This window comes from Lonchura striata, chromosome 4 (genome assembly GCF_046129695.1).
Source record: "Lonchura striata isolate bLonStr1 chromosome 4, bLonStr1.mat, whole genome shotgun sequence".
NCBI lineage: Eukaryota > Metazoa > Chordata > Aves > Passeriformes > Estrildidae > Lonchura > Lonchura striata.
The window spans coordinates 15,134,597-15,157,881 of NC_134606.1; the positions used below are offsets into that span (position 1 = coordinate 15,134,597).

General features: G+C 38.7%; 2 protein-coding genes across 8 annotated transcripts in view; one reads left to right on the forward strand and one right to left on the reverse strand.

The window, feature by feature from the left end:
- The window catches only part of LOC110484036 (complement C1q tumor necrosis factor-related protein 7), a 67,055-nt gene extending 66,272 nt beyond the window's left edge, over positions 1-783 (forward strand). For all 7 annotated transcript variants that reach the window (XM_021554360.3, XM_021554361.3, XM_021554362.3 and 4 more), the window contains one exon: positions 30-783. In XM_021554360.3, coding sequence (XP_021410035.2) covers positions 30-218 — 189 coding nt within the window. In that variant the 3' untranslated portion in view covers positions 219-783. The remainder of the gene's footprint in view (positions 1-29) is intronic.
- A 1,811-nt stretch (positions 784-2,594) lies between these two features.
- Positions 2,595-23,285, reverse strand: part of FBXL5 (F-box and leucine rich repeat protein 5) — a 32,503-nt gene continuing 11,812 nt past the window's right edge. Inside the window, exons 3-11 of the mRNA XM_021554368.2 lie at positions 22,529-22,624; positions 21,577-21,760; positions 19,151-19,333; positions 16,651-16,776; positions 16,022-16,170; positions 15,755-15,837; positions 13,334-14,056; positions 10,625-10,773; positions 2,595-3,250 (exon numbers count right to left, since the gene is read on the reverse strand). Coding sequence (XP_021410043.1) covers positions 3,174-3,250; positions 10,625-10,773; positions 13,334-14,056; positions 15,755-15,837; positions 16,022-16,170; positions 16,651-16,776; positions 19,151-19,333; positions 21,577-21,760; positions 22,529-22,624 — 1,770 coding nt within the window. The 3' untranslated portion in view covers positions 2,595-3,173. The remainder of the gene's footprint in view (positions 3,251-10,624; positions 10,774-13,333; positions 14,057-15,754; positions 15,838-16,021; positions 16,171-16,650; positions 16,777-19,150; positions 19,334-21,576; positions 21,761-22,528; positions 22,625-23,285) is intronic.

Genomic DNA, 23,285 nt, shown 5'->3' on the forward strand with positions numbered 1-23,285 from the left:
TACATGTTTTCATTTCTTTCTTTTTCCAGGTCTCTGGATTTCCTATTCATATGCCATATTCTGAAGTGAGACCTTTAATAGAAGCAGTACACAGCACAGGAGTTCACACCATTGATGTTTCCAATGTTGAATTTGCTCTGGCTGTGTATATTCATGCTTATCCCCAAAATGTTCTCTCTATATGGATTTATGTTGCCTCACTTGTGCGAAATAGGTAATATAGACCAGTCTAAATACTGCAAGAAATTTGCTTATATAGGTGTAAACATATTATTTCTCTCACTGCTGAACTATTCCAAATGTTTTAAAAATCAAATGACAACATGATTTTTAGTAGCTTTATTTGCCCTAAAACCACTAATTACTGACGGACAGCATAAATTTCCAGTATTAGTAGGTGATTTTTATATAGTCTTTCATAGCTCCCTCTGGGACCTCACACTCTTAAAGCATTACACGTCCACATATAAGTGACAGTGCAGAGTAAAATGTTTCCTTGGTATCCCTGTAGCTAATGAATTAATTTACAGATGTTCTTCCTCTTCAAAAGACACTTGTAAATAAAAATTTCCTGTACCTCAGTTCTTGAATTTTTAGCTATGAATAAATTTCCTATACCTAAGAGCCATCAGTGAAGAGACCACACTTCAATTTTTGAGAGGTTGCTTCATATCCTGCTCTATGTTTTATGTCTGTATAATGCCAGCACCATTTAAAGGTGGAAGACATTTTCTTAAGAAGTTAAAGATGAAAGATTTAATAAATATTTTTATTAAACTTTAAGCAGAAGCTCATTCCTTTTATACAAGAATTTGATTAAATTACTTAGGAGTATGAAGTCCTTGTCAGCAAGTTAGCAAACTTGCAAGTAGAAGAGGATAAAAAAATTAGTTAACTAAAAACCAAATTCACTTACTACTATGCAAGTCATTGTGTTCAGCAGGACCCTGAACCTGCCTTTGTTGAATTCCAGATGGTTCCTTTCTGCCCATCTCTCCAACCTCCCCAGGTCCTTCTGAAGGGCTGCACAGCACTCAGGGGGACCAGCCCAAAGCTCCTCCCAGCTTTGTATTGTCACTGAACTTGCTGAGGAGGCATCTGGACCTTCATCCCAGTCAGTGATGAAGTTAGACCAGTACTGAACCTTGAGGGGCACCACCAGTGGCAGGCCTCCAACTTGACCCTGTGTGCCCCTGACTACAAACCTCTGGGGTCTTCTGTTCAGCCAGTTCTCAATTCACCTCACTGTCCACTCATCCAGACCACAATTCCTGACCCTGTCAGGAGGTTGTGGGAGGTTGAAAGCCTTGCTGAAGTCAGAGTAGACAATATCCACTGCTCTCCCCTCATTCCTCCAGGTAGTTGTTTCATCATAGAGAGAAAGTGGGTTGGTTAAACAGTGAATCCATGCTGACTATTCCTGATCACCTTCCTGTCATCCATGTGAAGAGGTGTGGCCTCCAGAATGAGACACTCCATTACCTTTCCAGGGATAGAGATCATGCTAGCTGGACAGTAGCTCCTTGGGTCCTCCTCCTTGTCTTTTTTGAAGACCAGGGTGACATTTGCTTTCTTGCAGTCCTCAGCCACCTCTCCTGATCTCCATGACCTTTCAAAGACGATCATGAGTGGCCTCACTATAGCGTCTGACAGCTCTCTCAGCACTCATGGACTAGCTGAGAGGCAGGGGTTGCTGCCACCCTTCTACAAGCCCCACTAGAGAGTACACTGTCAGCACATGACAGTGCTGGACATGGGTGGCATCTCCCAGGTTTATTCCACAGTGTATCTGTAGCTCATTCCATCCTCAGCTGTGTCTGCACTCACTACTGTTTTTCTTACGTTACTCTTCAGTTTAGTGTGACCAAGATGGTGGAAAACCTTGCAGTTTATCATAACCTCCAGCTCTGTCTGCACACCAACTGTCCAGACACCTAGAATCTTGAAAACTACTGTGTCACCATAACTAGCATTCTAAATAAATACTACTCTAAAGAATTGGTCCAATTAGGAAAACAGGTAAAAATTACTAGCTTGTATTGTCAGTCCTAAAACTTAGGCAGGATAGGAGAAAGAAAAAAACCTCTTTACCTTCTACAAAAGCAGACACCTGCTCCTCCTCTGCTATAGAAAAAACCAGCCTGCAACTGTGCCAGGCATGAGCAGGCAGCCATTGAAGTTTACAGCTTGCCATGGGCTACAGTACTCATCCCTCACACAGTGGGCTATCCCTCATACCACTGCACACACAAACTCATGCACTACTCATCTATTCCTAGTACATGTTTTCACTCATCACAACAGAATTTCTGCTCCCTGCCAGTCTCTACTGTCCAGAGAGGAATCTTTTTAACTATCAAAGCAAGGGGGAAAATGTATTGCCATCTTTCACAGAGTTCAGATTAATGAAAACTGACTTTCCTGGAAGGTGTTTCAAAAATGCAACTTAGCAGTAGTCATGAGAACCATAAAACCAAACCAAAACCCCCATGCACATGGTACAGGTCACAGCTCTGCAACCATTACATCACCCACCCACCTGCCCAACCTCTGCTGCTTTCTGGCATGGCACTGTAAAAGCGTAGATATTTAACCACTGTACACATTTTTTATTGGTGGGAATGTTTTATTTATGTCTTTCAAGCCCAAATACAAAACCAAATGCAAAAGGAAGGTGGCAATTTCCCTAATTTTGCAATATAAAGACCAACTTCAGGATGAGAGGAAAGGGGAAGAAACCAGGCTCCTAAAGATGTGTAATTGTAACCCAAATGCAAACAGTAAAATTCAAATTCTCTGTGGAGGTTTATATTGTACTTATGGATTCAAAATTAAAAAAAGAAAGTCACCTAACACAAAATAATTCAGTAAAGTACAGTTAAGTGCCAAACTGGAATAAAGTGGCATTAAAAAAAAAATCTGAAGGTTTTCCCGTCTTCCCCAAATTATGTAAAATAAAACCCAACACCCTTCAAGCCAAATGAGGTTGTGAGATTGTTACAACACTGTACAGTACACTCATAATTAAGGTTCTGAAGTTGTGGGCAGGGTCAGGCTAGTATAACAAGTCTCACTCCAAGGATTGTTAACACAAGATGCGAGCTGTAAGTAAAGTGCATGAGAGGAAGCCTGCTCAGCTAAAGGAAGTAGACCGAAAGATCAGACGTCAGCGGTCATTCGCCAGAGCGGCAGCAGGCCCGAAAACCACACTGCAAATTCTGGCATCCACTGGCGGTTTCAGCATGAGGACCTGCACAAAAACAACAGAAACGTGAAAAGAAGGAACGGCCACTCATTTAGATTCATAACTCTCATAAACTGGTGATTCAGAAGACAACTCATTTTTTACAATGCACTACACTTCATTCAGTACTGTGAAGTCTGAAACGCTGCCAGTACTAACATGGAACACTTGGAACAAGTATTTTTCAAGAGATTTTTGCTCTATAGCTTAGTCCCATGAAAATAACACATCCCAGATTACACAGAAGTACCATAAGCAACATTAAATGAGCAACTTTACACAAGCTGCCATTGCTTCAGAACTGAGTGGTTTTGACAATGTATTTTTAATTCCCATTTTTCAAATTCACATGATAATTGCCAAAGAAACTATAACCTCCAAAACTATGTCTGTGGTAATGGAAACAGTTTTTTAGCCTGAAAGTTTTTGATTTTTTGAACACTTCATAGCCAGACTCTCACATACTCTTGACTAGAAATTCAAAAACTAAAGACAGAATCCACCTTAGCATTGCTGCAGTCATCAGAAGCCGTAAGGCTAAAAATGAGCAGTTCAGAAAGAATGAGTTGCAAGCACAGAAAAAACAAACCAACACGATAACTCTACCCACCTCCACTTACCTTCACTTAATCCTTTCATGTAAAATGTTAAAGTGACCATGAGATAAATTACTGTATTTATTCAAACAGGGTTTTATTTCCTCCAGCCATATGCCTGCTTTGAGACCCATTTACACTCAGGCTGGCTGAACTCTGGCACCCAACAAACACTAGAAGTGGGGTGCTGAGCCAACTCAAACAGACCTAACCAGGACAACACAAATTTTCCCCATTTGTATGACAAACAAGTCAACAAATATTTCAGGTGTTTTTAATGTATTTAGAAATTCTAACAAAATCTTTCAATGAACTAGGGCACTACGCCATATCTGGCTTTTTTTATCTCCTTCAACAGTAAAGCCATAATTCAATTAATTTCCAAGAATCTGGAGTCTTGAAACCAGCTTCCCACTTCATGCCACAGACCAATAAGCAATACTCTATACTGAAAATTAGCTAAGATACATGAGATTGAATAAAGCCTGAAACTGTAATGAAAGATTATGGTTACAGTATAGTGAAATTTTCATTGGTCTATAAACTCAGTTTCCTTTTCAAAACTTCTTATTCACCTGAACTAAATTTTGATCCTCCACGTCACTTACGAGCTAGAGTTTGAAAGCTTCTTCTTAAGTCCTTTAGAAAGGAGACTCGGTGCTTCTGAACAGCAGGTTCAGCAGAGCATGTTCTGTGCAGCAGCATTTTCCAAGTCGTAGCTGACCTTCCCCAGCACTGCCACAACTACACAGCACAGCAGTGATTCTGAAGCAACTGTCACGTTTCTAGCAAAATGCTTGTTGACAAAACGTACAGAACCACAACATCCCAAGAAAGGGAATTCTCAGTATAACTCAGTATTTTTTCCATCCTTTTCTTGCTCATTTTGTTACTCCTCATGCTCCTAACTGGAACATACAAACTTCTAGGTCTGACCAATGCTCCATCTAACGCTACCTTCACCACTGGCAACAGCAACTGGTGTCAAGGGACATGATATAAGCCTATCATGCAAACCTTTTGTGTTTTTCCAGCACCCCCAACTGTTCCATCAGGGACACTGAAATCCATTTCCTTCAGTATTTGTTTATGGCTCAGTTGTGTATGTGGGTTTTTAACCTCTTTAAACCTCCTTCCACAATTTTCCACAGGACCAAGTTCCAGAAGAAGTTCACTACACTGTGCATCTGTGTAAAATTCACCCAGTGCCCCTGAGCTTTAACACTGCAAAATTTGGGGAATTACCATGGCACATTCACCTCATCTACTGCTTTCCCAGTTCTGTAATAGTCATGCCCCTTTTCAGCCATCTCATTCCCAGACTGAAACATCCAGCCTTTTGAGTGCTCAGTTTCCTAACATTTTAGAAGGTTTTTCTGTATCTTCTGTAACTGCAGTGTATACTCTCCTCAGGATGGGGAGACCAAACCCACATGCAGTGCTCCACATGTGAGTGCCCCAAGGCTTCCAGGACCATGCACAGCACCCTCTATCTTGTTCTCACCACCCTGACGATGGTAACATTGGTAGCTTTTTCGCCTGCTGCTGCAAATAGGAAAGATCTCAGAATTAGCACCAACAGCTTTCTGAAATGCTGAATAACAGCACAGAACTTTTGGGAGGGGAACAGGGAGAAAGTTGTCACCTCCCAGGTTCCTCTCCTAACAGTGACCATTAAGCCCTTTCTTCCCATCCTTTAGTTTTTAGGATTATCTTTAGGACTATCTTTAGCTTTCAGTTTTTAAATTTAAACCCCTCTAACAGCAACTTAAAATCTGAAAAACTTGGATACTTGGCCCATCTTAAAAGCTTTTATGTTCATTTCCCAATTTATTAGTCACTGACTTACAAATTACATTAAGCATATCACAGTGAAATTTCACCCTTCTTCCCAAACTGCATTTCTTGTGCTACGTCTAATCCTCATACCACCACAAACTTTCCTTTATAGCCTGTAACAAAGAATTCAGATAAAATGAAACATTGAGGGTTCAACCGTATCTTCTGAAAGCTGCCCTCCTTGTACTCTTTCTTAGCATATATGGACAATCCCCATCATTTGGAGGGTATTTTATGCTTATTATAACAAGGTAGTAAGTTAAAACAACATTAATGGTTGTTTTAACAGCAAGGCTATCTAGGTTTGAGTTATTTATGGTTTGACATGTCAGCTGATCTCCTCCATCAAGTCATTTACCTCCTCCATAAAATCCCTAGTGCTTAGTTCTTTTTTACATTTGGTACAGACAGCAAAATTCAAATGCCTTTATTTTTGATAGCCATGGACACTGGGTTTGTTTCCCTGGCTTTATTAACTACCACTGACCTTTGGCTACATCTTTTTGGCTTTGTAACCTCTGACTTCCCCAGTCTTTACTACTGACTTCATTTGGACTAGACTTTGTTTTAGGATTCTCTGTTTAAATTCAAATGGCCTCTTCAATCTTGCCAAAAGAACACTGTCTTCTGTTTCCCCCGGACTCTGTATATGAAGTCTCCAGCTCCTCTCACCTCATTGATGCGTTAGGTTAAGCAACATGGGAAATGCATCTATTCCTTTCATATTGTCCCAAGTGATGGTCATTTCAACCTAACAGTGGAGATTAATCACTTCATAGAATCACAGGATAGTTTGGGTTGGAAGGGACGTTTAAAAGTCACCTAGTTCCAATAATCAGGCACATCTTCAACTAGGTAAGGCTGCTCAGAAACCCCTTTCAGCCTAACCCCAAATGTGCCCAGGGATGAGTCTTGCACCACCTTTCTGGGCAACCTGTTCCGCTATCTCCCATCTTCATTTGCCCATTATTGCTTTCAGCACAGCCCAGTTAGCAATGCACCGGGTATCCAGGAGGACACTGCTCCATACAGCAACTTCACACACTGCACACTTTGAGGACCCGCTGATGATTTTGAATGAACTCATGACAGTTTTGATGGGCAAGTGTAGCAAGTAACCACTGGGTACTTGCAGTGTCATGTTCTGGCTCATGTAACAAAACATCCTGACAGAGATTAAGCCAGATACCATCACTGCTGGACTTAACAAGGAGCCCAAAATGTAGTCTTTTAAAACAACATGTGATGGAAGTGTGGAGAAGGAACAGTACATGCAGTGGATCATAAGGTGAAGCGTATTTCCTTCTGCAAAGGGTCCCTCTGTGAAAGCCTAGTAAGTGCTAGCAGTGAAGGGCTAAATTAAATGTGTTTTGGGTTCATCTGGGAAAGCAAAGTTAATCAGATTCTCATCTAACCTGACACAGTCTACATTACTGGTTTAGTTGCTTCTAAACTGGATTACTGTAATGCTCTTTACATGCACATCTGATTACTCAGACGCTTAGGGGACTCAGCATAGAGGTGAGGTCTGTTTACTTGTGGTGAACATATAAACACATTTGCTAATGTAGGAGAGGAGCAGAACTATTTGATTACTCCATTTTGTTACATGTACTAGTACAACAAAAATTAGTCAGAATTCTCTAGAATTCCACCAAGAATACATGACAACACAGACCAAGACCATATTAAAAGAACCACTCCTGCCAGGATAACCAGCTGCCACCACCATATAATATCCCTTCAGAGATTTGTGAGTACACTGGTAATCTGCAGAATTTAGACTGAGACCTACACTTGGAACACTGTGTTCCCACAAAAATCTGCACACAGCAGTCCGTACACCTTAAAAGAACTTGCAAAGTCTTGGCTTGACTGCTTAAAGACAGAGCAACTATGACCAGTGACATTTTAAATGCCAGAAGAGTGAATAATTAGAATCAAACTTTATTTCATAATGCCCTATTTCTTTGATTACAGAACCTGAGGACTACATAATTTAAAAAAAGCTCTAGAAACTGAATAATACTTAAGTGCTGCGAAGAGCTACTTGCTGCAGAAATTAGGGAGCCCCATTTTTATAATGCCAAAGCTGAAAGCACTCTGGGCTTTGAAACAGAGAAACAAGTCAGAAGAATGGACATAGCTGGACAAAACAGCCTTAGAAAAATAAGAACTCTGTGGCAAGATATAACTCAAACATTAAACTCCTCTTGCTGAGTTCAGTGTGATCCAAAACCAAATTTGTTTTAGACAAATGAAATCAGCCATTAGAAGGGATGTACACTGACAGGTTTGTTTTCAGCTGCAGCTGAGGGTTATCTAACTCCAAATCTCCAGCATTGTGAAAAATGTAAGTGATCCTAAACACTAGTATGCAAACCAAAAACTGAAGTGAAGTTAACAGGAAACAAACACAAAACAGACCTGGAAGTGTATGCAAATTCATGGTTGAAAACATAAAAACTGTACCATGTTACTGGTGTGCAACAGCAGTCAGACTAAAACCCAACTACCTCACCATAGCTGCTCTATCTTTCTAGTCTTGCTCTACTAAAAAGGTAAAACAGCACCTGCTGAAAATACAGAAATTGCAACCAATGTGCCTACCAAACATGTGCATCAAGCCCTCCACAAAGAAATTCCAATGAAGCTGGGTTGTGTCTAAGGGGTTCCATTAGGCTTAGTGTTTATAGAGAAAAAAAAAATCTGAAAATAAGCTGCAGGTAAAAGTAAAGCCCTTATTCACCACCAGATGACAAAGATGTATCTTTATTATTCATAGATGACTAAACTCCATGTTGTTGGCTCCATTTTTTTTCTGCAAGACCAACAGGTTTTCCAACCTCTGAGCTCAGAGTACACCTCCTTCCCCGAAAACAATCACTGATAAGCTGGTGGGCAAAGAAAATCATAAAATTATTCTGTACATGCTTACAGATCAGTAAACTTCGTGCAGCAGTTAGTAACACAATCTGTAAATGTGCAAGTAAACAAACAGCTTCAGATATGGATTGATTTAAATGAAACAGCTACTGCTTTCCCTAGTTACTTTGGAAACGCCAAATGATACAGAAACAGCTACTGCAGGAATCCTGCTGCCCACAGAATGGAATAACACATCAGTTGCACACTGAACAGCCCTATCACAATGAAGTTGGATTGAAAATACAAGGAACAAAACCCAGACAAAACTGCAGGGAATTCATTTATAAAGGCTGCTTTCCATAAAGCCATGAACTTCTGAGATGACATTATTTCTCCACAGATGTAAGAACTCAGACCATTATAGCCTCACTGTCCTGTGCACTTCTCCCTACAGGAATAACTGTTGATCCAAAGGCATGCATGATGCTTTAGAGAACTAAGCAGAGCTTATAGGCTCAGAGATTCCAGTAGGCAGTAAAAGAAGGAAATAAACATAAAGAGGATCAGACAACTTTACAAAATAATTTAAAAATATTCTGTTTAAATTTAAATAATTTATTGAGGATACTATGAAACAGCTAAGCTTTAAAGTGGTGAACTCACAGATTTGGGCATTGTAAACTAATACAAAGACATGATGCATTTTATAGGAACACGATAAAAAACAGAAATGTCTGAGAACAAATTATGTCTGGTCTTACTGACAGAAGTATAAACAGAGGAAAAGTAGCAAGCAATCAGATGTAAAAGGAACAGGATTCTAACTGGTCTTTGAAGACATCTTTAAACTCAACATAATGCAGGAAAGAGAGTCGGTAAAGGATTTCTAAAAAAAGAACCTTAAAATTTTCAGGTGGAAATGAAAGACAACAGAAAATAGTTTTTTAAATGCTGCAGTCTAGACAGAATGCAAGGAAGTAACAAAGAGCAAGCGTCTCAAAAGAAAAAAAAAGCAGTGTCAAAAAAAGTGCATAAAGTGCAAAAATTATGGAAACAACATAAGATTTAATACTTTCACTTCTAATATTATAATCCAATCCAAGTGCATCATCTTGTATCGATTTCAATGGCTTGAATACCCAAATATCAGTATTGATTTACTTGCAATACCAAAGCTCTGGCATCTGGTACACCCAGGGCTGCATCTCAGTACAGATGCAAATTATTGAGATGGACACCATGAACTACCAGGAAATACACTTTTAGTTTACACACAATTAGATGTGTTCACAGGCCTGTGAACTCGGTTATCTTCTTTTTCCCTTGCCTTCTGTTGCACTTAACTGCTTTAATTTCACACACTCACACCATGGCTCCCATCTCTAATGCAAGGAATGCTTACTGGACTTAACAGACTGGATTCCAGTGTGGTAAACACTGAAAACACTTCACCATTAACAGACTTTATGCATTTATACAGATCCTTCTCTAGCTTAGATCCATTCCTAAGTTACTGACTCAAGCAAAACCAGAGAAAAAAAAACTGAATTACATTTTCCATAAAGAAGTGTGATGGTAGAATCAAAAATATCCTATACCAAAACTAGTGCAATATGGGAGGTTTGCATGGCAAACCACACATCATTGGTTTCCTAAAAATCTCTGCTTTGGTACCAACCTAATGAAGCCTCTGTCTGAGGTTATGACCATACAGAAAACATACAACTGCATGGTTTACAGTGGAAATATGGACAGGATGAGAGTGTAATAGCAGCTATATGGAGACTTATGTACTACCCCTATTAGTTATGCTAACTAAGTTAAGAGATACAGGCACTAAAAATGCTTTCCTGTAATACACAACTGCACTAGTGTTACAACAAAAAAAAAAAAAAAAAAAAAAAAAAATTAGGTAAAACTGATTTAACAGTCATAATTTTGTAATTAATCTGTGAAACCCAGTGCTACACAGACATTAAATAAGGTGAGGTTTTGGTGGTTCTTTTTCTTTTATAAAAGTTCCTAGACCAAGCATCCTTTCCCAGAAAAGCATCACATCTTCACAGAAAGACATTACCGTTAATGTTGTCACAGTAGTAAAAGTGTTCATCTTTTAGAGAGGGACATGCAGAAACTAACTCCTGCAGGCCTGCACCAGTTACAGTGAGACACCCCGAGAGGTTCAGGTGTTCCAAATGCGGCAGTCCTCCTCCCAGAGTCAATGCCCTGTGGACACACAGAACAGACGCGTTAAGAGCCCGCACGGCAAGCACTGACAAGCGCCCCAGTGCATCTCCCATCGCAGACCTACTGCACCCCTTCCAACAGACACACTCCAATGAACCACTGAGTTCTGAACCTGACACTTCTACCCTCTCTTTTAAAGGGGGATCGATCACCCCTGAAGCCACACAACAGACCTGAACAGATTTCTACATAAGCTAACGATTCTGTAGACAAACTTTAGTGGGAAGCCACTTTTTTATGGGTAACACCAGAGATGACTATTTCAAAGAATTACAAAGCCATTCTTCTTCAAAATACCAATTATTTTGTCACCTCTTCCAAGGTGATGTATATTCCTCATCTCACACTAAAACATGATACTCCCAAGTTTGGTGTATTATGCTTCTCGAAGTTTGGCCCTTGTTTTTGTTAAACTTATTCTGGAATACAAATTTGTGTTTTCCTAGAACTTCTCTCTGCCAACACACCATCTTATTGTTCAAATTAAATTCTTTTTGCTTTCTCTGAGTGCAAGAGAATTAGGCTGCTGATTCAAGAGGCACAGAGATGTACCACACCTGAGCAATTACTCCATGTGAACCTGTTCTATGCAGCCAGCCCAAGTTCAAGCAGAAACAAGCTCACGCACTTGAAAAAAAACCCACCAGGTTTGAATCATCAAACTGAAGTTTCAAACCAGGACTTAAAACTGAAGATGCCTTCAGAGCATCACTGTACAAGCTTCCCCTGTCAGCAGGGAGAAGCAAAACCAGCTATCAGGTAACAACTTATATGAAGTAAATGAACTGGCATGTGTTTGTATTAGGGGGTTTCCCTCTCTTTCCCCAGGAACTTCAAGTATTCTTGTGACTACAAGATGCACTTGTTGCAACACAGTCTCAGCTCCTGAGTAGTTTCACCCAAAAAGCACCAATGGGAAACAAGCAATGCAATTAAACCCTTACTGTGACTCAGTGACCAACTCTCCCTTGGCTCCCACACTACTGAGTCATGAAAAACCAGACCAGTAACATGTAAATAAAATACATACAGCGCAACCTCATCAGCATGTAATAAAATTTGTCAGGACAAGTCCTCTGCAACACTTGAAGACAAGCAAGCTCCAACACAAAGACCAGATATCTGAAGCACACCCTAAAGAAGGGTAAGATTGGCGAGTGTCACAGGAGACATCTGAATAGCTGGTACTTGTGAACATCAAATGAGCACAAATCTCAGGAGAGACAAATTGATGCCAGCAGCACCTCACTACTCCTCAGTTTACTGAGGAGTATAGAGTAAATAAAGTATCAGCAGCAAATGGTGAACAGAAAATTCTGTAACTCATGAAGCCATCTCAATGCTCAAGTCAAACATTTTTTTCTACTCCTTTAACTGTTATAGGAGGCTGTATTGAACATGCTGTTCTGCACAGAATGATCATAAAATCATTTGGGTTGGAAAAGACTCCACATCCAACTGTTAACTCAGCACTGCCAAATCCACCACTAACAGCACCAAGTCTCCCATCCTTTGAATACCTCCAGGTATGCCACTTCCAATGCTTGAAAACTTTTTAGTGAAGAATTTTCTCCTAATGGTCCATCTAAACATCCTCTTGTGCCACTTGAGACCATTTTCTCTTGTTACTTGAGAGAAGAGACCGACTCCCACATGGCTAGAGCCTCCTTTCAGGTGGTTGTGAAGAGCAGGAAGATCACTCCTGACCCTCCTTTTCTCCAGGCTGAGCCCCACCAGCCATTCTACCAGACCTGTGTTCCAGACCCTTCCCCAGCTCTGTTGTCCTTCTCCGGGTATAGTCCAGCCCCTCAATGCCTTTTTTGCAGTGAGGGGTTCAAAAGTGAGCACAGGATGTGAGGTGTGGCCTCACCAGTGCCAAGAGCAAAGGGACAGTCACTGCCCTGCTCCTGGGCACACTATTGCTGGTACAGGCCAGGTGCCACCTGGGCACAGCTGGCTCCTGTTTGCTCACTGTCAAACAGCACCCTCAGCTCCTTTTCTACCAGGCTGCTTTGCAGCCACTCTGCCCCCAGCCTGTAGCACTGCCTGGGGCTGCTGTAACGCAAGGGCAGGACCTGGCACTTCATCAGGCCTCAACAACCGACCTCAGCCCATTGATTCAGCCTGTACCTAAATTATGTCATTATCCAGACAGGTTAATTAAGATGTTACTCCAGTTTTACAGAGTTTCAAGCATACTGCAGGCATAATGAAAAAATTGGTGAAGCAACACAATTTCTTAACAATAAATCACTAACAAATCTAAAAGCATTAATATTCTCTAGAACAACAAATTCATAAAAATACTTGACTTCAGAAGACAGATATAAAAGATTATACTGTTATCTCCAAAAGCAAAGCCAGAAAGTTTTCAGGTCTAGTATTGTAACTATTTAAGAAGGAAAGACCACTTGAAACTTATCAGTTTCTTCAATAAAAATGTTTCTACTGAAATGAGGCAGATTCATTCCAGAATGGCCCAACAAATAAAACCAGAAAAAATATCCTGCAGCAAAATAGTTTGAAAATGTCTCCTCACCTGAGAGCACGGTCTGTTATCTGGTAACAGCCTGACAGACTGAGAAACTGAAGAACTCGTGCAGTCTCTTCCTCTGTTTTTTCACTCCCAGAGTATGCAGAGTCTTTTTTCTCTGACTGCTTAGTCCTTATTGGGTTTTTACACAGTGCAGAGGACTCTGGAAGTGCTCGAATAGTTCTTAGTGCTGTCCCAGCACAACAAAACGAGTGACCGCAGTAAATCAAGTCAGTAGAAGCACAGTGCTGCTGCCACCCTCTAGTCCTTAACCCATAAATGTCTCTACTGTAGCACAATGCAGAACAATTAATATGAGATGCTGGTTCCATAAGACAAAATCCTTCAACGTTTCTGTGTCTCCACTCTGCAGCATCTTCAATGTCAGCTAAATCATCTGCATCTAGCATCCACACATAAGCAGAACTGAAGTTTTCTGAGCTGTCAGGTTTAGTCCAGTGCTGCTCACCATTTCCTCCCTGAATGAAATTTTCATTGCTGACTTTATGCAAACCATTATACTTCTGGCTGGACTGCAGAGTAATCTCTCTGTTTTTCCACAAAGTCTTAGAGTTCCTGTTCCTGCAGCTTTTCAGAATACCTCTGGTATGATGAGTTGATATGATACCCAGCGCTCTGGAAATCCTCTCTATAGCCACATCTGTAATTTTTTCACATCCAGACAGATCAAGATGGCGGAGATTTTGACAATATCCAACTGAACACCAGCTGAAATCAAAGAGGGGGGAAAAAAGTGGTTTGGTTGAGTAGTGGTGGTTGAGTTTTTTCAGTTTTTGCTCAGAAAAAGCTGTTAAGGCTAAAAGTATAGAAAAACACTTCACAAATAAAATATTTGTATTAATTCACATAATATACAAAGAAACACATAATATACAAAGAAACACATAATATACAAAGATACTCCAAGTGCTCTGTAATGCCTAGAAAAACTATGTCTAGAGAAACATGAATCGGTTAACAACTTATATTTCTGCATATACTGAGACTTAAAAGAAGTCCAAAATTGCTATATACTGAACAAATGTTTGAATAATAGATCAGACTGCAAGCACCAAATACTCACCTAAGAATTTAAAAAAATAAGTGCATTATACTCACCAGAAGCTATCAAGAGACATCTGAGTTACTAAACATCAGTTACTTCTCAAAAAGCAGAAAATACTGAACTAGCAAATTTCACCCCCACAAAAATACAGCTGAGATTCCATACTCAGTTTGAAGTATTGTAACAGTTGTTGTTTCTAGAATTTTGAGTTTCTCAAGCTTAACTGAAATACCAGTGTACTTAGATCATATGTCCTCCTGTCCTTTCTCATTTCTTCTAGGAATACTGGATGGATTCCCGAAACAGATCCTGGGTTTCTAATTGTTTCTTCATTAATTAGAAATCAGACATTTTCGTTTTAACAAAAACTTGCTCTCTTTACCTTACCTTTTTCAAGTGGACTAGAAATTTTATCTACAGTAATATTTTTACATTATTAGCTATAAAATTATATAAGTGATTTAACTGACCTTTATCTATCCATAGTTAATGTTACTATCATTTACTTCTTTAAGTGCATTTACTATAAATACTATATTACATTTTAATTTATGTAAATATTTTAATTGATCTAATTTTACTATAAGTTTACTGTAAGTAATTTACTTCTATAAGTAATTATTTATACTTAGAGCAAGCCAAACTCATTTTTGTAGTTACAAATTGGAATGTTGTAAATACAGATATATGATGAGTAGCAAATAAGATAAATTTCACTAGATATTGAAAACAGCTCACAAAGATTGACTTCTGAGCCCTGAAAATTCTATAAAGCTTTTATTCCAAATAAGCCTTCTTATACAAGCTGCTGCGTGCTGCTACCAGCATCCATGCTGCTAAGATTTTGTGTGGTGTTCACACTACCTGAGAGCACTGAAATACTTGCTGAGTTTCAATACAACAGTAAGACCCACCGGTGCAGGTTCTGCATCCATACACCATCCCACTGACATCAGTGACATTTCTGCAGGCCTCGGTAAAACTCAGGAATCCACAGACAATACACCTAGGCCTTAGAGCTTTGCCTATAATTTCATTTGAGTGTCTGAAATAGCAGTATTCCACACCCTACCACCTGTAGCAGACAAAGAGAACTTCCTTAACTGAGAAACTCCATAAAAATCTATGGACAAGCTCTTAATAGTAGAGCAAAACCACAGCTATTGTTATGGTTATTGTTAGGCCATTATAGCTACACACTGATAGGTAAAAAGCATCCAATAGTGAAGACAGAGAATTTTCAATGGCCACTACAAAGTTACATGTTTTACTTGGTATTTCAGTGATTTGTTACCCTAATTTAGTTCTTAGTCACAACCTGGATTTTAACTTTTTTTAAAAAGAAACAACAATTATCTAACCTTTCAAATACAGAGTCTGAAATATCTGTTTGAGTGAGATCCAAATATTCCAAGTTGGGGCAAAGCTCCAAGATCTGTCTAACCTGAAAAAAGAAAGGAAAATAATCAGTAAAGATACAAGCCACTAGGGCTGCACATAGTGTCTAGAGGCAACTTACAAATTAGTATTGTTTTGGATTGCAACCCACTTATACTACCCAAACACATCAGTTATTGATTAAAGACTGCATAGCCACAATTATTAAATGAAAGTTTCAAATTACACACCATTTTGGTGGACACTGCAGAACTGTAGGCCAATACCAGTGTCTTCACTGAGGAGCCTACAAGTGGGAGGACATGATGAATTAGGCCATGAAGTAAACGTTTTTCCATTTGTGCTATATTAATGGCAAGTGAATCTTCAGCTGCTTCTTCTGCAAAATAAACCCAGAAAGAAAGACTTAAAATCATTAAAGGACTTGGAGAAATATTTACTACAGGTTATGTACCGCTCAGGGCAGCCCAGGGCAGCTGTTTCCACCAACTTGCTTTAGATATCAAAATACTATCTCACAGGGCATATCATATATATATAGATATATATATATAGCTGTAATTTAACAGTTTGGGACAAGTTTTAAATCAAACCTAGAGTGCATCAGGATGCAACATGATTCATCCAAACTTTCTGAAGAGATGAAGCTTAGCCTGTACCTACAGACACATCCCTATAACTCTTCTACTTGCTCTCATGTTTGCTCTTTCCTAGACAAATTAATTCCAGTCATTAAAATCAGATGCTGGCTTCTCTCCTACTAAACTCCATCTCCCTTTTTTTTCCACTCAGCTTGTTTCTTACAGTTATGTCATCTTCAGGAAAAAAAGAACACTTCACCAAAATCAACTTTACCTACCAGATTCATCTATGTCAGCATCTTCATCCCATTCCTGGAAAGCACGACTTTCATCTTTTCTATTTTTCACCCACTCCTCATCAGGTTCAGTCTCAGTATCTGCTGCAGGACCACTATACCAATCACCTACTCATCACCACCCCCAAAAAGAAGGAGGAAAAAAACATTAATAAAAATTTCTCACTGAGGCAGAAATCAGCACTGATAGCTTTTCAGTATACTGCAACCTGATTTAACAGACATAAATGAATTTCGAATTCATCTCAACTAAGACTGGACCAAACCTTAAAATAATTCTTTGTTTGATCTGTATCCTTAAGCTTCAAAAGATTCTTAGAACAGTTTCAGTACTATTCCAGAACTCACAGCCTACTATGCCCGAGACATGGCTGATGTCCTCACTTACTTAGTAGGGACCAATATGATCACAAAAATAACAGAGACTATCATGGACTATTTGGACTGTCAAGGTGCTCAAATTCCCTCTGGTAAATAAATTATTCATCAGCTTTTAGTGTAACACTTGGTTGAAGATATCTCTCTTTTCCTCTGGAATACCACAAATATATAGTTAACAAGCCTGGTTTTAGTCCCTGCACACGACAACTCCAAGATCACAGAAAACCAAATTCCAAAAGTATCCTACTTAAAACAGCTACAGAATACTTGTAACATACATATGACTCAAATCAATACTTTAATCAACACAATTTTTTAGAACATCTGGATGAATACGAAGATCAGCAACAGCTCTACTGTTTTAGCTGGTGGAGCACCCCTTCCCCCACAAGGTTACTGCACAGGTTAATTTACTTCTAGTTTATGGATATACGGAACGCTGGGCTCAGGATAAGCAGCTCTGCTGCCTCCCTTGATCACATGCTGAAAAACAAACCACCTTATTTAACAATGTTACAGGGGGGAACCCCACTCTTCCTAAAGCAAGAGCAATGCCTGTTGAGTAATAGCTAAAAGAACAGTGTTTCTTCCATGAATAACACAATGACAAGGAAATCCTAACTGATTGTCAACCATGAAGTTTTGGTAACATTTCTCATTATCTTTAATCCACCTCAATATTACACAAGAAGCCTCAGAGGCCTTCTGTGTACTAGGAGGGGAAAAAAAAAAAGTTAAAAATTTAAATAAGCCTACATAAAAATAAAATTCTTTTCCCCACCCTGTGGCAGCAAATCTCATCTGAGAAGCTGCCACGCTGTCCACAGCAAATCTCATCTGTACAGCTTCTGTACAGTTGTTTGTACAGAGGACTTCTGTACAAACAACTGTAGCAGTACAAACATGAGAGCAGCTTCCTGTTGTGCCAAACCAGGTTTAGAGGCACTCATTTTAAGCAGTTGCCTACTATCTTTTTTTTTTTGCTGTGTGTGTGAGCAGCACTGAATTATCACTGAATTATGTTGCAAATGCAAATTTAAGAATTTGAATTTTGGAGCCGCTCTACTTAAGTCTTTGGAAATTCAGGAACCAAACTACTGCTTTCAGGAAGATTTACCCAAACAAACAAACAAACAAAAAAAAATCAGACCAAGAAGCCATGCCTTGTACAAATTTTAGAAGCCATAAAGAAGTCTTTAGTTTTTATGTATCTCTAAAGCTGAGTTATATAAACACATCTTTTTCTCTTAAAATCTTAAAGGCATACAAAAGACTTATTAATCAGCACAGACTTTCTCCTTTTACTGAACTTAACTGTCACGACAGCACTGTGAAGCCTGCAGTTCCATACTCCAGTGAGTCTTTAATACTCATAAATAAGGACATAAGGCTAAAAATACACTCTGATGACTTGTAACTGGCCTCATTGGAATACAGAGTATTTTGTCCATTTGAACAGGTACTTTTGCAAAGGTCACACTTCTCAGTAGGAAATTCTAATTAACAGAAGAGTTTGAGGGGGAAAAGGTTTTAAAAAAACACTTACTGCAGAAGAAATTACTGAAGTAATACACCTAAAGAATCAATACTAAAACTAAACATTCATTCAGTTTTCTTTGAAGCTTCACTAGATAGTGAGGAAACATTAGAACTCCACTTATTTTGAACTTCCTTTCTGCAGCTACCCATATCATTTCTATTTAGTAACATAATAATTTTACTGATATAAGTGTAACATCAGCATTTATAATTCAAAACTCCTTAAATTATTTAGTAATGTAAATGCTGTATTAGTGAACATATTATTAGCATTCATACAAGCAAAAAAAGAGGTGTTTTATCTCAGTAAAACTAGGTAAACTGGATACAAAATGTGCTCAGGAGTTTCAACCAAGACAAATTCTAGTTTCTTAATTCTACAAGACTGATGTATGTTTTGGGGTTTTTTAACATTCAATCAAGTTTCAGGACACTATCCTTGTCAGAAAGGTACACCTCACATGCTCAATTGTCAGGCTCAGCCTATACTAAAACACTCTTTTTTACAGGCTCAAAACTTCTGGTAATTGATGTGCTTTCAAAGGAGCTAAATGGAACTTACCTCTAGCCCAGCGAACAGGGTAAAGATGTTTCCACAGAGATCCAGTTTTAGCCAACTGTGACCATTCAGTGCTTACTTGACTACACTGACATAATTCTTGGGGGTTAAGGTAACTGAAAATGGTCACCATTACTTCAGGAGGGAGATTAGTAATATTTGTGGTGTGCCCTGTTACTTCGGTTTCTGAAATACAGAAAGCTTGTGTTAAGGGAAGCACAGCCTCACGGCTTTAATAACAGCAGGGGAACTCACATTTTGACTAGAAAAATCAAAAATGTGTCGGAAAAAATATTAACAACTGTTAATGATAGGTATTGGTTTGGCTTTAAAAAGCTTTCATTGTAACAACACCTTGAACAACAACAAACCATCTCAGATTTTTGTTTGCCACTTTCTCATCTGGCTCATTAATTCAAAAAAAAAAAGTAAATTAATGCTACTCAACCACAGAAAGATGAAAGCCATACCTGCTATAAATGAAATGCTTTAAGAAAAATGCCTTCTGTTGCAGATGGTATCTGAACCTGGTCTGCCACATTCCCAGGAAACAGTACTAGCACGCAGAACCTACCAGCTGGGACCACTCTCGCTGGAAGCACTCAGCCTCTTGACTGGGACACAGAAAAGTTCATGCTCAACTCTTTGCACCTGTCTTGAATCTTATTTCTAGCTTTAGCTGCTAGCATTGACAATTTTAACTTCTGAATGGTGATGAGCCATTCAGGCTGTAAAGTAATAAATACTAAGTACTAAGATGAGATAATACTAAGTGCTATGTGAGAGACTAAAATTTGACCATTGTAATTAATACTTCAATGGACAGCAGTAGGAACTATTTCCAACAGCTCTCCCTGACCGCCATACTGCAAAGAGAGCTGCAAACTATATAAAATAATTAATTCAGAGCTTTTGGTTGCTGAGGCCTTTGGCTGTTTTAAGAGATTTTTCAAGGAAATTTTTCAGAAAAAAAAAATTTAAAAAGTATTTCTAAAGGAGTTTTCAGGAGTCCTTTGAAATAGCAGGCTTTACTAATAGTGGAGTTTTACTTCTAGAGTGCCTAGAACTTTTACAGAGAGAGAAGCATCAGATTTTTGTTTTGCAAAAAAGCTTCAAAAATGAGCATAATGTAAACTTTACCACATGACAAGCTATTGCTGCTTCAAAAAATATAATTAAATACAGTTTCACTTGATGAATCAATGTATTTATTTGTACAACTGGCATGTCGCTGCATTACAGAGAATTTTGCAGGAAAATACAATTAAGCCTGCACAGGACTGCAGATTATTTTACTTTCTTCCTTTTCTTAAAAACTAATGAAAAACATATATTCTTCTCTCCCAAAGTCTAAAATACAATGATTACAGAATTACTATTGTCCCAAAACTGCTATTCCAGCTAGATTTAATAGCAAGTAATGCCACAAAACTATGTCTGTCACATTCATCTGTTAAGACTCAATAGTATTTCACAGAATGGACCATGATCTTTTCTGAAGGCTTCACCTGGAGGGCAGAAAACGACCAGTTGAGTAGTTCAGAGAAGTCAAGTTTTATAAAAAAAAAATCTGGTTACAGAGTAATTTGTCAAGTTTTTCTAATGAGAGCAGTACATCTTATCAACGTCACAAACTCAGTCCTTCAAGGCTCACTCTACATATCAGACTCACACCAGCATTACACTTTTGGTACATTCACTCCCCTTCCTTGGGGGCATCAGTTCTATTTTTGTTAAGAGAGAAAACTGTAAATATTGACAACAGGCTGATTCAGCAGTGATAAAATGAGCCTGAAGTCTACTTTAGCAGTTATTTATTCTAAGTTTCACCAGAAAAGGTAGTTGGAGATAAATGCAAATTAAGTATCCACTTTCAGAACACACACTTCCTCTGACTTATTCACATGCTGCACAGATTCATTCACTTGCATTACTCACAGGTCCTTTCTCATTCCTGAGAGGCCCAGGAAAGTTAGGTAGAGGAGTTGGAAAGGTGAATGCTTTTAATTTGAAATATTGTCACTTTGACAACTATTCTGTTATTAAAACATCAACACAAAAAGCTTACAAAGCTGACCTAAAAACCAAGAATGAAATGCAGTCTGCAAATAGAAAATATAATTTTAATGGAAACATGAAATTAGAAGCTAATTACATTTTCCATCTGTTTATTGTATCAAATATTAACATGGGAGGGAAGGGAGAAGAAGACCGTTGAGAACAGGTAAACAGTGAAGCACTATCTACATTACAACCTGCCAAGACGCCTATATCAAACAATTAAGTATCTGAAGTTTCAAAACTGGTTTGCAGATACGCCCATTTTATAAGAACTACTCTTTCTGCCCGTACATTACTAGTTACATCAGCAGGTGTGGTTTTTTAGAAAAAACCTGCATTTTGAAAGTTACTTTAACTAGATACTATACCTTGATCTGCCTTCTCATCCACAGAATACTTAAAGACCTTCTGAAGCTCTTCTGCTTGATTCCACTTACTGAGACCTCTGAATTCTGCAGCCTCTTTCTGTGAGCAGTGCTGTGCAATTACTTTCTTCTTAATATCTTTCAGCTCTTCATAAGTGAAGTATTCCATCAACATTGGCTGAAAAACCTAACACAAAGGAAAAAGCGGGGAAAAAAATCTGGTGCCGACAGAAATAGTCAATAGACCTACCAACACAGAATTTCCTGTTTCAAATTCTCTCAAAGTAAAGCATTAAGTGAACCTAAGGACAGGACCATGGAAGCTTTAAATTGTAACACCCTGCTTTCTAACAGAACATAGTACAGTATCAGGCAAGCTGTTTAAATTGTTTTCCCCAACAGAATAAGGAAGGGATTGAAGTTGCTTAATCCATATAATTTATCAAGATACTCACACAGAAGGCAAGTAGCAAGGAAGAAAATCATGAGAAAAGACTTCCCATGGACAGAGACTTGAGAAGATGCTTCCCAGTTTTGGATACCCATAAATCATCAGACTGGCAGTACTAGTCTATGTTTCAAATATAGGTCAGAAGCTGTTGGGAGTGTCAGTTTGAGTCATGAAGCACTGGCTTATAGGACGTCTCTTTTCTCATTTAAGTTTTGCTACATATCCATTTAAACTACTTACTGCAAACAATCCTAGTCCAAATGGACTTCTGTTATCAGTTTTTTCAAGAACTAGAATTTCAGCATAAACTTCCTATATACTCAGTTTCAGAATATGTCACTTTCCAGAGTACTAAACAATGACACCACAGTCCTGAAGGAAAATTAGCACAGCAATAAAAACAGAGAACTGAAAAAAAAATGAACCTCTAAGTCATTTGCCCTATTCAGTAATTTCAGACCCCAAGGAAGATCTTCATCACACTGGAAGAAAATCTGTACCTACCTCCTCTTCCTCTTTCATATGAGGAAGGAAATCCCTGGTAAAGGCTTCCAATCTCTCCTTCAGCTGTTTCGCATAGTTTAGCTGTTCATATTCATTCTGAGAAGAAAGCAAAGACTTAATGGTTACCCAATCTCATCCAGTCATCCAAGGATTGAACTCTCCAATAAAGCAGTGGTTCAAAGGAAAGCCCATTATGCCCTCCTGATACATGCAGCAGGTTTGCTCTATTTCATGGGAAGAATGTTTTTACTTAATGACGCTGACACTGTGTACTGGCCTGTTAACAGGCAAAGCAAAGAATTCTCTTCCTGCCTGAGCCAAATTTATTGTTTTAGCACATATGAATTCATTTCTCTAACCCCTTTTTTACTTTGGAGCAAAGACTGAAATCTGCCAATCTACAATCTCACACAAAGTTCAAAGCAGTAGCAGACTAATTTAAGTATTTGCATGGTTTGTATATAAAGCACTCTAGGATAAAAAAGGCCTACTTAATCTTTTAACTGAATACATTTTACCGTAGTCATTCTAAAATTATAATCAAAATTTACAGTCAGACTTGCTGTACAGATTTTTACTTTGGAAATTGAAAGAACTCTTAAATAAAGATGTAACTGACTTGTAAACATTCAAGTTCATCCAACCTCATGTATGAATTTGTTAGATTACTCTCTGAGTCACTAATAAGAAGCTGGTTCTGAAATCTGCCCAGTAATTGCAACATACTGAAGTTCCTCCTAACTCTTACTGTAAATGT